Genomic DNA, 13,869 nt, shown 5'->3' on the forward strand with positions numbered 1-13,869 from the left:
ATAAAAGCTGCCTCCGTCATACTGCGGTCTGCGCTGTGGGGGTGCGTTCACGGTCCGGGAGCAGCCCACCTGCGGCTCACCTGACGGCCTCACCGTTGTTGACTTCATGGCCCGGAGGAACCGGTCCGGTTTTCCCTCGGAAGCTATCTGCAAATGGCGGATTAACGAAGCGGTTTCAGCGACGCTGCAGTGACCGTGTCTCCCTCGCGGCGGGATGCCAGCGGCGGCCGCTGCGGCTCCTTCCACCGTGTGTCCGCTCCGGTTGTCCGGTGATGCCGGTCGGCAGCAGGCTAACTCCAGCTAGCTAAACCGGGATGAACGGACGTCCTCTGACCGCCGAAGAGCGTCCGCAGAACCTTCGTTTTTAACGTGTCGCGGGTTTGTTCCGGGTCCTGGTGGGTTTGGACCGCAGGTCCGCCGGTTCTGGACTGAAGGAGACCTTTTTCATAGTTCGGCTGCCGGTGATGAGGACTGCGGGACTCCGAACCGAGAGAAGCTGACGCTGCTGAATAGCATCAGAAAAAACCCCGTTTTCCGTTTTGAGCCGGTTTATTCGGTGTTTCTCGCGGCCGGACCTTCAGAGCCGCATGTCCCCGACTACCGGGGACCTTTGTGGATAATTCGGCCTCCGGTTCCGTCCTCCTGAACAATGGGGACCCAGGGACCGGGCAGGAAGAGGATCCCGAACCGGGAGAAGCTGACCGCGGAGGACGATGCCCTGAACCAGATCGCACGTGAGGTAAAGCTGCTCATCGATACAGATGATTCATGATTGATCTTTGATTATTGATTGATTGATCTTTGATTACTGATTGATTGATCTTTGATTACTGATTGATTGATATTCGATTACTGATTGATTGATCTTCGATTGCTGATTGATTGATCTTTGATTACTGATTGATTGATCTTTGATTACTGATTGATCTTTGATTACTGATTGATCTTCGATTACTGATTGATTGATCTTCGATTACTGATTGATTGATCTGCGATTGCTGATTGATTGATCTTCGATTGCTGATTGATTGATCTTCGATTACTGATTGATTGATCTTTGTTTACTGATTGATTGATCTTTGTTTACTGATTGATTGATCTTTGTTTACTGATTGATTGATCTTTGTTTACTGATTGATTGATCTTTGATTACTGATTGATTGATCTTCGATTACTGATTGATTGATGGTGGAGGTGAGAAGTCACTAAATGACCGTGAAGTGGTCAGAGACAGGCCGGACAGAGCTGATGTGATGAGGGGCCTTAAAGTTTAAAGATAAATCCATAATTACAATATTATAGATAGAAGGTCATTAAAACATAAACATTTATCCAACAGTTATTCAGTTTTAAATAGAAAAACGGAATAAATAAAATAAAATAATTTCAACAAAATATGTGTTAAGTAAACAATATATTCAATTTTTTTTTTTTATGATTAAACAATGTAGAAATAAGTAAATAAACTACATTCAAAAGTAAGAAGCCTGATGTGAAATGAAATAACTTTAACTATGTAAAAACATCTCAAATTTACATTTAAAATAGCTTTTTTATTTTTAAAACATTCTGAAGTATTTTGTCAACTTTGAAGCCCCGTTTCATATTTCCTGCCGTGTACATTATATGAAACCATTAATAGAATAAATACATTAATAAATAAGTTAGCATAGCTTTAAAAAGAAAGAGACTCACTTACAACTCAAAGCCTTGTTAAAACTGTTTTTACTTCATGTCGCTTGTTTCAAAATGTTTATTTATCATAGTTGAGTTTTAGAAATGATTTTCTGCATGTAAACGTTTTCTTGCTGAAATGAAAGATTTAAACGTCACCGTAGAACAGCTGACGTCACCCGATGCTCGTTTTTATTTGTTCTCCAACCCTTCACAACAAAAGCGTCTTGTGTGGTTCTGGTCCAGGTAGCGGTTCTGGTCCAGGTTGCGGTTCTGGTCCAGATTGAGGTTCTGGCCCAGGTAGAGGTTCTGGTCCAGGTTGAGGTTCTGGTCCAGGTAGAGGTTCTGGTCCAGGTAGCGGTTCTGGTCCAGGTAGAGGTTCTGGTCCAGGTTGCGGTTCTCCCGGCCCTCCCTGTGTTTGCGGATCATAAGCTCCGCCCTGTTTGAAGCCTGCAGACCGGTTTGGTCACATTCAGTCTGCTGAACCAGTCCGACGGTCTGAGGGACTGGTGCTGAGTTCAGTCCTCCTGATGTACTTCAGTCATCCTGTTTGTTTGTTTGTTTGTTTGTTTATTTGTGTCTTGTCACAAACTCAGAGGAATTTTAGTTGGTTACATCGTCTCATTTTTCAATGGAGTCTGGTGGAAGAGACGCAGACCTCTGGTCCCTCCCACTGACCTACTGGGAGAGCTGCCACCAAACGTGTGTGTGTGTGTGTGTGTGTGTGTGTGTGTGTGTGTGTGTGTGTGTGTGTGTGTGTGTGTGACCTCCATCCTTTAATCTTCAGCATCACAAACATTAATCTGCATCTCAGCTGTCACAACACGACAAACTGACACAGATCTCACCTTCATCATCATCACCTTCATCATCATCACCATCATCTTCATCACCTTCATCTTCCTCCATTTGTTCTTTGGTTGTTCTGTTTGTGAAGTAGCTGGAAGTCTCTCGTGATTCCAGGTGTCTTCTCCAGTATTCTGGTTTTGAGGTGTGTCGTTGCCATGGTGATAGAGGGCGTGTCTGCTGGCATGAAGGCAGGTGGAGCTCCACATTCCTCCCAGAGAGAAGCAGACCGACGCCCCCTGATGGAGAAAACCTTTATTTACATGTTTGTTATTTAAACTGAATTCAGATTTTTATTTCACCTTCAGGGAATTATTTGTTTTCTAAAAGATTTTCTACATTTTTGTTTTTATTTGTGACTGCATGTTTTTTCAACTTGTTTTTCTCCTTTTTTTTAAAAAAAAGAAGTATTTTTTTTCCAATTTAACATGTTTTATCTTTATTATTTTTAAAATGTCACTTTACTCAAATTAAAACCACTATAATGAACACAATGAACAAAACTAATGTAAAATTGATAATAAATCCAAAGTTTCCATGTTTTTTTATTTGTAGAATGATTTAAGGAGACTGATTACAGGCAGTGTTTATATTCCCTCGGTCCTGCTGAAACATGAGGGAATCAATCTGATCAAGTTATTGATCAGATTATTGATGTGTTATTGATCAGATTAGATTAGACTTGACTTTATTATTCCCACAGTGGGGAAATTTACTCACCACAGCAGCATAGAAAAAGAAAAAAAAAGTGCACACAATGTGAACAAATTTACAAATATTTATGAGATATAGGAAATAAGATGGATAAAAAAAAAATATTTTTAGGAAAAAAAACCTAGATGTGTTATTGATGTTATTGATCAGTGGATAACGTGCGTTGTTTCGGCAGGCGGAGGCACGGCTGGCGGCGAAGCGAGCAGCGAGAGCCGAGGCCCGAGAGATCCGGATGAAGGAGCTGGAGCGACAGCAGAAAGAGGTCAGAGGCTTTTATTGTGAAATCCAGTCCAACTGGATTGTCTTTTCAAAATAAAATGGGTTTAAAGGAAGATCACTGAGACGATCACAGCGTATTGATCACAGAGAGGAAAACGGTGGGATGAGGTCAGAGGTCAAAGGTCAGGCTGAGTGAGGAGACAGGCTTCAGTCAGTCGGAGGATCCGGTGAGTCTCCTCAAAAAAACTTAATAACAGGAAGCAGATCCTCTTGGACCTGGTCCTGGTCTCTGTGAAACTCTGTAGGACTCTGTGGTCTCTGTAGGACTCTGGTCTCTGTAGGACTCTGTGGTGTCTGTAGGACTCTGTGTCCTCTGGTCTCTGTAGGACTCTGTGGTCTCTGGTGGACTCTGTGTCCTCTGGTCTCTGTAGGACTCTCTGGTCTTTGTAGGACTCTGTGGTCTCTGGTCTCTGTAGGACTCTGTTGTCTCTGTAGGACTCTGTGGTCTCTGTAAGACTCTGTGGTCTCTGTAGGACTCTGTGGTCTCTGGTCTCTGTAGGACTCTGTGGTCTTTGTAGGACTCTGTGGTCTCTGTAGGACTCTGTGGTCTCTGGTCTCTGTAGGACTCTGTGGTCTCTGTAGGACTCTGTGATGAGGACCTGCTCCTGCTGACCTCTGACAGTCCTGTCCTCAGTCCTGTGACCTCTTGTTTCTAACCTTCCGTCTCTCCTCTTGTTGCTCCGCCTCCTCGCAGCTCTACCACACCCACAAGGTACAACTGACTCCTCCCCCCTCACTCCACCTTCCGCACCCAGGAGATTAAAACAAACACGATTGAAGAAGTTTTCACGTTTCCTTCTTTATATCTCTCAAACCTTTGTTTGTTGACTCACCCCCCCCCCCCTCCAGAAGTATTATGGTCTGGATAATAAGTGGGGTCACATTGAGCAGTGGATGGTAGGACTCTGAGTGATTCGCTGTCTGACACCTGAACACCTGGAGTGGGTTTAAAGGACCGACACCGGAACCAACTATAGAATCGGAACCAACCGGAACCAACTGGAACTAACTATAGAATCGGAACTAACTAGAACCAACTATAGAATCGGAACTAACTAGAATCAACCTGAACCAACTGGAACTAACTATAGAACCAAAACTAACTACAACCAACCGGAACTAACTATAGAACCAGAACTAACTACAACCAACCGGAACCAACTATAGAACCGGAACTAACTAGAACCAACCAGATTGTAATCTGGATCCAGAATCGGATCCAGATCCAAATATTTCCTCGAACGCTCCTTTAAAACTCCGAAACAACCTCTGAGGTATTCACGTGTCTGCAGTTCCTTGTTGTTGTTGTTGTGATTGTTGTGTGTTTGTTCTGCATGCGCTCAGACAGTCTCACACTGGGATTAACAGCCTGTTTAATCCTGTTTGATGAAGATGATGGTGATGATGATATCACTGCTTCCTGTTTGCACGTGTGCTTCTCCTCCAGTTCTGAACACCTTCATTCATCTTTATTGATTTTATTTTGATTGGTTGGAATTTTATTTTTTGTAAATGTATGTTATTGTTTGGTTTCCTTTTTTTTGAAGGTCCGCCCGCTCCATGTTACGTGGTTGTTGTTTGTACACAGTTGTGTAGGGCGGAGCACGAAGCCCCTGAGCTTGCCTGTCAGGTGTGAGTCGTGTCCCTGCTCGCTGCCTGTCAGGCGTCTCTTCTTCTTCTGCCCTTTCAGTTCGGTAACCTCTTTCTTCTTCGTGGGTTTTCAGGAGGACAGTGAGCGGTACTCCCGCCTCTCACGGAGACACGCCTCGGTCTGTATCGCTCTTCTTCGCTCCTCTTTTTCTGCCTCACATGTGCATCGTCATGGTAACACTGGTGACCACAGGTGGCGCCGGACGGCCCAAACTGAAACTCAATAAATGATCACGTGTAAATAACAGCGGGCCATCGTAAAGAGAACTTCCTGCCAGTCACAAAACTGTCTCCAGACTCATGAACGGACGACACAGAACCAGGACCAGTCCCGGACTGGGTCCTGAGTGGTGTGAGCTGTTGTTGATGTTTGTTTATTTGTTTGTTTGTAGATGTCAGATGATGAGGAGAGGATGTCTGTGGGGAGTCGCGGCAGCCTCCGGGTGAGTCTCACACCTGAACCCAACGTCTGGCGGGAGTCGGCCTAATCTCCGCAGGTGAACAGGAAGTGAAACAGGTCACCAGGTCAAAGGTCACCAGACTGGAGGTCAATGCTGCCTCCTGTTTCTCTAAAAACGACAGCTTTTTGAATGCAGTCTGGTTGAAGCAGCGGCGCTCTCTGACATAACTTCCTGTTCCTGTTTGTCGACCAATAAACAAACACGTTGATAATAGAGCCAGTTGATGGTCCACAGACCAGAGGTTGGGAACCACTGCAGCTGATTCACAGCTCACAGTTTTAACCAATCACAACCTTTGATGACATCTTCACCAGTTTAATGAGCAGTTCTTTGATTGATGACCTCCTGAACCTGATCAATAACGCAACCACTCTGTTTCCCACCCACCCCAAGCCCTCAGACTACAGTGGGTTCCTTGGTTCTGGTTCTCGGACCTCCTCCAGAGCGAGTTCTGCTCGTGCGAGCCCAGTGGTGAGCTCTCTCCTGTGGGTGTGTGTGTGAGACCGTGCCCCCCTCCCCCCTTCCAGAGTCTGTTGCTGTGGTAACACAGCATCAATCAGTCAGATGAACGTGTGTTTCTGTGTTCAGGTGGAGGAGAGAACTGACAGAGATTTCATCGATAAAGTACGTTTCATTACTTTTAAACCAAAAATATCACATAAAAAAAAAAAACCTATTACATAGAATAAATGTTATTAATCATTTTTCTATTAATAAACAAAATATATTTATATATATTTTCAACTTAATTTTGATTTTGTCAACCAGTTTCTTAGATTTCATAAATTAAAGGTTAAATAGTAAATGTGAGTGTTTGTGTGATGTTAAAGTAATTTTTTTTTAATTAATTTGAAACTTTTTGTAATCAAAATGTATCCTGCAATGTTTAGTGTTGATGTTGTATAATTTGATTCTGGTATGTTTTTAACATGTAAACTAAATTAATTTATTTGAATTTTATTCATTTTTTCCAGTGAAATTTTTGGAAGTAGTTTTTTTTTCTAAATCTGTAAGCTCAAAATCAAATGTCATTTTTCACCTAGTTACTTTATTTAATTCATGAATATTTTATTCAACCTAAATTTCGGATTTTGTATTTTTGAAAAAAAGAACTGTAAAATATCAAATGTTTTTGTTAGTTTGGGATTTTGTCAAATTTTAAAAATCCCTTTTGTGAACTGGATCGTTTGATTTTATTGTTATTTATGTATGAATTCATTGTCGTCTCAGGGTTCGAGGACAGCGTCGACTCTGTCGGCCGCCACGCTCGCCTCTCTGGGCGGAGCTTCATCTCGCAGAGGGAGCTGCGACACATCATTCTCCGTGGAGACCGAGGCGTCAATCAGAGAAATGAAGGTATGCCTTTACGTTAATAATGATATGTTCCTGTAGGGATTCTTTATCCGTGATATGTTCCTGTCAGGACTCTTTATCTGTGATATGTTCCTGTCAGGACTCGCTGGCGGAGGCAGAGGAGAAGTACCGTAAAGCGATGGTTTCTAATGCTCAGCTGCACAACGAGAAGTCGACCCTCATGTACCACGTGGAGACGCTGAGGGAGGAGCTTAGCGACATGGAGGAGCTGCTCTGGGAGACACGACGTCACCGTGACGACGCCAACAAGGTCACATGATCAAGTCCCTGTTTTCATTCGACAACCAGGAAACACTGATTTATTGATTGGTTGTAACCTAAACAACGTGGTCTATGATGGTTTGTGCTGTTGTTGTTGTTCTGTTTCCTGTTGTTGTTCTGACTGTTTCCTGTTGTTGTTGTCAGGAGTTGGAGCGGGAGCGTCAGGCTCACAGTGTTCTGCAGTTCCAGTTCAAAGAGATGAAAGAAACTCTGAGACAAACTGAAGAGCTGCTCAAGGTCAGCCAATACACACTGTACACACATAATACACACTGTACACACATGTTGGTTAGTTTGTTGGCTGGTTAGTTATTAGTCAGGTGGTTCGTTTGATGTCGACTGATTTATTAAAATAATATCATCTTTAACGTCACACTAAATTAGATCTTCAGATTTGAGAGAACCTTTAAAACACCTCGCTGCTCTTCTTCCTTCCACACTTTGCTCTCCTTTTTGATTGGACTCTCCTGGTCTCTCCTGGACTCTCCGGGTCTCTCCGGGTCTCTCCTGGACTCTGCTGGTCTGTGGCGGGCAGGAAGTGTCTGCGCTGCGTGTGCAGAGCAGCAGTTACAGTCGGGAGGTGTGTGACCTGCAGGAGGCGCTGCAGTGGAAGGAGAAGAAGATCGGGGTACAAGTCCATGCAGCAGAGTGACGCCTCTGTTCCACCAAACATCTTTGATGATGTTTGAGAGCGAGGAGGCGTCACTCTGCTGCTGAAAGTAGAACACTGAAAACTCTATCTGTACTAATATGGTTCTGTTTCCTGTTTCACTTCCTTCACTAACTCCTCCCCTCTTCCTCCTTCGGCTGCCTCGTCAGGCGTTAGAGCGTCAGCAGGAAATTTCCGACATCGTTCGCATCGAACGTGACGGACTCAGAGACGACGTTGTGCGACTGCGAGACCTGCTGAAGGTATTCAGACGTCAGCTGACCGAGGAGGAACACTTCCTGTATCCTCACTCAGGGACGGACTCTAAACTGTTAAAAGTTTGTTCCGTGTCTCAGCGGTTCTCCCCGGTTCTGAAAACATCTGTCCGAGCCTCGACTGTTTAACCCTTCAGTGATCGGTTATTTGTTTCAGAAACATGGAGTTGTTGTCTCTCCTGACGTCTCCACCAATGGGGACACGGGACACGATGGGGCCGGTGATGATGTCAGCGCAGATTCTGCTCCCCGACCGGCCAATGAGGCACCTCGCGGTGGCAGAGCGAGCACGCTCGGTGAGAACAGACCACACGGAAGGAGCCTTTAAATCCACGTCCCAAATAAAAAGCCTGAATCACAATACAAAGATTCTTTAATAGGTTGTTATAAGTTAGAGTTCTTCAGGGTTCCTCAGAGTTCTTCAGGGTTCCTCAGACCTTCAGGGTTCCTCAGTTTGAATCGTTGCCCCTGACGTCCGGCTCCTTCGACATCATTAAAGTTGTTTGTTGTGTTTCAGAGCTACGACTGAAGAAACTGTTTGAGGAGAGAGAGAGTCTCCAGGATCAGGTGAGAAACAACATGCAGACAGTTTAAGGCCTTTGATACTCCTTCAGACCGTCTGATGATGGTGGTGGTGGTGGTGGTGGTGGTGATGATGATGATGGTCATGAGTGTGTCATCAGGTGAGGATGATGAAGGCTCAGCTGGATCAGAGGCAGAACACCGGGATAGACCGAGTCCACGATCCAGACGGGGGCGCTCTGGAGAATGGCACGGACTCTCACCTGCTGGACCTGCAGAGTGAGTCATCCTCCTCTTCCTCCTCCTCCTCCTATTTGTCTGTCTGCACTCACATCTTCTTCATGTTTGTGTTTGTATTTATTTACTTGAACATTTTGAATGTTTGTTTATTTGTGAATGCTTCAGTTTGTTTCATCGCTGTTTGTTTTTCCTTCAGGAGACGCCAACCGACAAATCAGTGACCTGAAGTTCAAATTAGTGAAGTCGGAACAGGAAGTCACGGCTCTGGAACAAAACGTAGGAACGCGTTGTGTTTTCACAGAACCGGTAGAACGTGACGACGTCTTGAAACAGAAATGGTTTGTGAACGTTTTCAGATCGTCCGCCTCGACGCTCAGGTGAGTCGCTACAAGTCGTCGTCGGAGAACGCGGAGAAGATCGAAGACGAGCTGAAGGTGGAGAAGAGGCGGCTGCAGAGAGAGGTGAGAGCGCCCCCTGCTGCCCATCGACTTCATGTTAAATATTTTATTGGTTTTTGTCACAAAACTTCTTCATAAAAAGCTTTTGAGTGAATTTCACATCAGAACTTCGGCGTCTTGCCTTCGTTTGTAAAAACGTCGCCTCTTGATTTTTGGTTTTAGGATTTAGTATTTAGTTTCCTGCAGTTTTGGTGTTTAATGTTTTCCTGTGTTTGTTGTGATTTGAAACGCTGAAACGTGGTGGACGTGTTGTCGCTCCTCTGCAGCTCCGCTCGGCTCTGGACCGCATCGAGGAGCTGGAGGTGAGTAACGGCCACCTGTCCAAGCGCCTGGAGAAGATGAAGGCCAACCGCAGCGCCCTGCTGGCCCAGCAGTGACCCTGTGGGAGCGCTTGTTTTTTTCTGCGTGAGCAACAGGCAGGTGGAGTTAGCTGAGTCGCGATGTGTCCGGATGACGTCATCGCGGCGGGTTTACCGGCGAACCTCCGCCAGCCGAGCGCAGCGGGAAACCTTCGCTGCTTTTATTCACTTCCAAACTCATCTGAGAAATCTTTGTTGATCTTCGGTCCATCGAGCAAATGAAAAACGATCGAGTTCAGACTGAAAGACTTCAGGACGTGTTTAACACGCCTTCATTCATTCTCTTATTAAACTATAAATCAAACAGCTGAAAGAAAAACTTCTAAAGTTTCTCCAGATTACAAATTTATTATTTTATATTTAAGCAGATGATGTCATTGATAGTTTTTGACTCTGACGCACGATGCTGTTTATGTTAATTACATGTTAGTATCATGTTAATTGCACGTTAATATCATGTTATTTACATATTCATGTCATGAATTAATAACCATCCGAGTCGTGGTTCTGGTGTTCAAACAAAAACTCCATCGGCCTCATCAGCTTCCATCTGTGAAACGTGTGGCACCACCTCTTTTCCAGCCCCAGGGGGCGCTGTTTCCCCCAAAGACTCCACAAACCGGATCAGACTGGTTTAATTAGACCGGTTCGGACCAGATCGTCAGCGCCCGTTTTTTTATTTGTTGTTGTTTGTTTCTCTTCAGTTGTTGTTTTTTCACGTGGAAATACACAAAGTTGTTGTTAGCTCATGTTTATCTTATTTTTAGTCTGATTGTAGTTTTATTTTGATATTTCTGTATTTGTTTCAATCTGAAGCATTTAAAGCATCAAAAAAACAAACAGATGTGACAGGTGCCTGGCTCCGCCCACTCTGTTCTATTCATGTATGAATTGGTAGGGGGCGTGGTCACGCAAGCTCAGGTGTGTATATGAGGAAGAGATCACAGGTGTTTCACGGCACTCGGGATGTAAAACCAGCAGCTGGTCAACGTCTGTAATCAATACTCATCATCATCATCATCATCACTGAATGATCGATGAAGAGTTATTCAAGAGAAATACTTCAAACTCTTAACGTCTTCAAAATATCTAATGTATCGCAATAAGACTTGAATGTACGAGTCTCTGATCAATAACATCTGATCAATACTGATTGGTGGGTGTTATTGATCACGTTATTGATCGGTGTGACGGGTGTTTGAACACTAAATTAAACTCATGCAACAGCTCAATTTGTTGTTTGTTTTGAATGAATGTGTTTGTTGACTAATCCGGTTAGTACTGGTAACCAGTGACTGGTTAAGAACAACTAACTAATCAGCTAGTTAGCTAGCTTCTAGCTAACCTGCGCTAACAGCTTCTGAAAACAGGATTTTCACATTTTGAATGTTACAAATTCAGATTATTTTTGATTAAATTTAAATTAAATGTCATAGTTTTAATTAAACAGCAACCTGGAGAAATGAAGGATTTGAAGATGTGTTTTTATTGCCGTTAACTGCTTTTATTTTGAGACTTTTTAGGGGAAGTAAACTTAAAAAACTGTTTTAGTGTTTTAAAACCACTTCCTGGATTTAGTCTGTTTCCCTCAAAGGTTGATGGGAACTGTAGTTGTTTTATCGTCATTAAAATGAGGTAATATTTATATTTTAATTCAATTCAATTTCAATTCAACTTTATTGATATAGCGCCAAATCACAACAGGTTATTTCATGGTACTTAACACATTAAAGTCTTTACAGCAGAACTTTACAATATTATACAGAGAAACCAACAATTCAATAATTAATCAATTCAACAATTCCCACATAAGCTAGGAGGGAAAAAACTCCTCTTTAAGGGAGAAAAACCTCCAACAGAGGGAAGAAAAACTCCCTTTAACAGGAAGAAACCTCCAACAGAACCAGGATCAGAGGTGGGCGGAGCATCTGTTAACAGAACCAGGATCAGAGGTGAGCGGAGCATCTGTTAACAGAACCAGGATCAGAGGTGGGCGGAGCATCTGTTAACAACCAGGATCAGAGGTGGGCGGAGCATCTGTTAACAGAACCAGGATCAGAGGTGGGCGGCGCATCTGTTAACAGAACTGGGCCCAGGGGTGGGCGGAGCATCTGCCTCGACCTGTTGGGGTGAGAGGAGAGCAGAGAGAGAAAAGGACAGCATAGAGATAGAAGAGAAGAACTGTTGGTGGAGACGACAAGCGCAGAGCAGAGACATGCAGCTCCATGACGGGACATCTGGAAAAGAAAGAAGAGAAACTACGCGAGCGAAGGAACTGAATGGAGACAACAGATAATAAGAAGAAACTATGGGAGAGAAGAAGGTAGGTAGGTAGGTAGGTATATACTTTATTAATCCCCGAGGGGAAATTTTTGTGGTAAGATGGTGAGGTATGAGTCAGTTAAAGAGTAGGAGGAAAGAAAAGAAGCTCAGCATGTAACGAGGTCCCCCAGCAGCCTCGGCCTATAACAGCATAACTAAGGGTTGGTTCAGGTCTACCTGAGCCAGCCCTAACTATAGGCTTTATCAAGAAGGAACGTTTTGAGTCTAATCTTAAAGCTAGAGAGGGTTTCTGCCCCTCGAACACAAACTGGGAGCTGGTTCCACAGGGGAGGAGCCTGAAAACCGAAGCTCCGCCTCCCATTCTACTTCTGGAAACTCTAGGAACCACAAGTAGACCAGCGTACTGAGAGAAGTGCTCTGCTCGGATTATATGGTTCTATAAGATCTCTAAGATATGATGGAGCCTGGTCATGTAGAGCTTTGTAAGTCATCAAGAGAATTTTAAATTCTATTCTTGATTTCACAGGAAGCCAGTGAAGAGAAGATAAAACTGGAGAAATATCTCTCTTGTTAAATCCCATCAGTACTCTTGCTGCAGCATTTTGGATCAGCTGCAGGCTTTTAATGAGTAATTTGGACATCCTAACAACAAGGAATTACAATAATCTAGTCTAGAAGTAACAAACGCAGGAATGAGTTTTTCTGCGTCACGCTGAGGAAAGATTTTCCTGATTTTATTAATATTACGCAGATGAAAGAAGGCAGTTCTGGAGATTTGCTTTATATGGTGTCTAAAGGACAAATCCTCATCAAAGATGACTCCAAGGTTCATCACAGTTTTGCTGGAGGCCAAGACAACGTCATCTAGAGTAACTAAGTGATCAGAGAAAGAGTTTCTGAGGTGTTTAGGACCAAGTACAAGAACATCTGTTTTGTCTGAATTTAGAAGCAGGAAGTTTTTGGTCATCCAGGCCTTTATGTCTTTTAGACAGGCTTCAAGTTTTACTAACTGATTAGTTTCATCTGGTTTTATAGAAAGATATAGCTGAGTGTCATCTGCATAACAATGGAAGTTGATGCAGTGCTTCCTGATGACATCTCCTAATGGAAGCATGTACAAAGTAAAAAGTATTGGGCCTAACACTGAGCCTTGTGGAACTCCATAACTAACTCTTGTTTGTCTGGAAGACTCATTGTTGACATGGACAAACTGGAATCTATCTGATAAGTAGGATTTGAACCAGTCTAATGCAGTTCCTTTAACCCTCGTAACGTCTTCTAATCTCTGTAATAAGATCGTATGATCAATCGTATCAAAAGCAGCACTGAGGTCCAGAAGAACAAGTACAGAGACGAGTCCATTATCTGAGGCTGATAAAAGGTCGTTAGTAACTTTCACCAGAGCTGTTTCTGTGCTATGATGAACTCTAAAGACTGAACATCTTCAAACAGATCATTCCTTTATAAATGATATCACAAAGTTGATTTGAAACAACTTTTTCAAGGATTTTAGAAATAAACATCAGGTTGTAAATTGGTCTGTAGTTTCCTAAAACAGCTGATCAAGAGTCGGCTTTTTAAGTGAAGGTTTAATTACAGCCACTTTAAAAGCCTGCGGTACATAGCCAGTTACAATAGATAGGTTGATCTGATCTAATATGGAAGTATTAATTAAAGGGAAGACTTCCTTAAAAAGTTTAGTTGGGATGAGATCTAACAGACAGCTAGAGGATCCAGATGAAGAAATAATTCTAGTTAACTCAGAGAGATCAACAGGAGAGAAATGTTCCAAGTTTACATCTGGTCCTACAGTTGCTTTCAGGG

At 43.3% G+C, this 13,869-nt stretch overlaps 1 protein-coding gene across 4 annotated transcripts; it reads left to right on the plus strand.

The window, feature by feature from the left end:
• lrrfip1b (leucine rich repeat (in FLII) interacting protein 1b) lies at positions 1 to 10,994 on the plus strand. Of its 4 annotated transcripts, XM_069721196.1 has the most exons (19): positions 2 to 739; positions 3,410 to 3,496; positions 4,208 to 4,225; positions 4,363 to 4,410; positions 5,238 to 5,282; positions 5,556 to 5,606; positions 6,018 to 6,095; positions 6,213 to 6,248; positions 6,855 to 6,980; positions 7,078 to 7,248; positions 7,404 to 7,496; positions 7,795 to 7,887; positions 8,079 to 8,171; positions 8,341 to 8,479; positions 8,701 to 8,750; positions 8,867 to 8,984; positions 9,142 to 9,221; positions 9,302 to 9,406; positions 9,670 to 10,994. In XM_069721196.1, the coding sequence occupies exons 1-19, from the start codon at positions 650 to 652 to the stop codon at positions 9,778 to 9,780; spliced, it is 1,632 nt and encodes a 543-aa protein (XP_069577297.1). In that variant the 5' UTR covers positions 2 to 649; the 3' UTR covers positions 9,781 to 10,994. The 4 variants fall into 4 exon arrangements, with proteins under 4 accessions (XP_069577299.1, XP_069577297.1, XP_069577298.1 ...); XM_069721198.1 differs by lacking the exons at positions 7,795 to 7,887; positions 8,079 to 8,171 and having other exon boundaries at positions 1 to 739; XM_069721197.1 differs by lacking the exons at positions 4,208 to 4,225; positions 4,363 to 4,410; positions 5,238 to 5,282 and having other exon boundaries at positions 3 to 739.
• The last annotated feature ends 2,875 nt before the right edge of the window (positions 10,995 to 13,869 follow it).

Source organism: Brachyistius frenatus, unplaced genomic scaffold (assembly GCF_029030835.1).
Source record: "Brachyistius frenatus isolate BFR_SWC_R1_liver_20210118 unplaced genomic scaffold, ASM2903083v1 Contig_259, whole genome shotgun sequence".
Classification (NCBI taxonomy): Eukaryota; Metazoa; Chordata; class Actinopteri; family Embiotocidae; genus Brachyistius; species Brachyistius frenatus.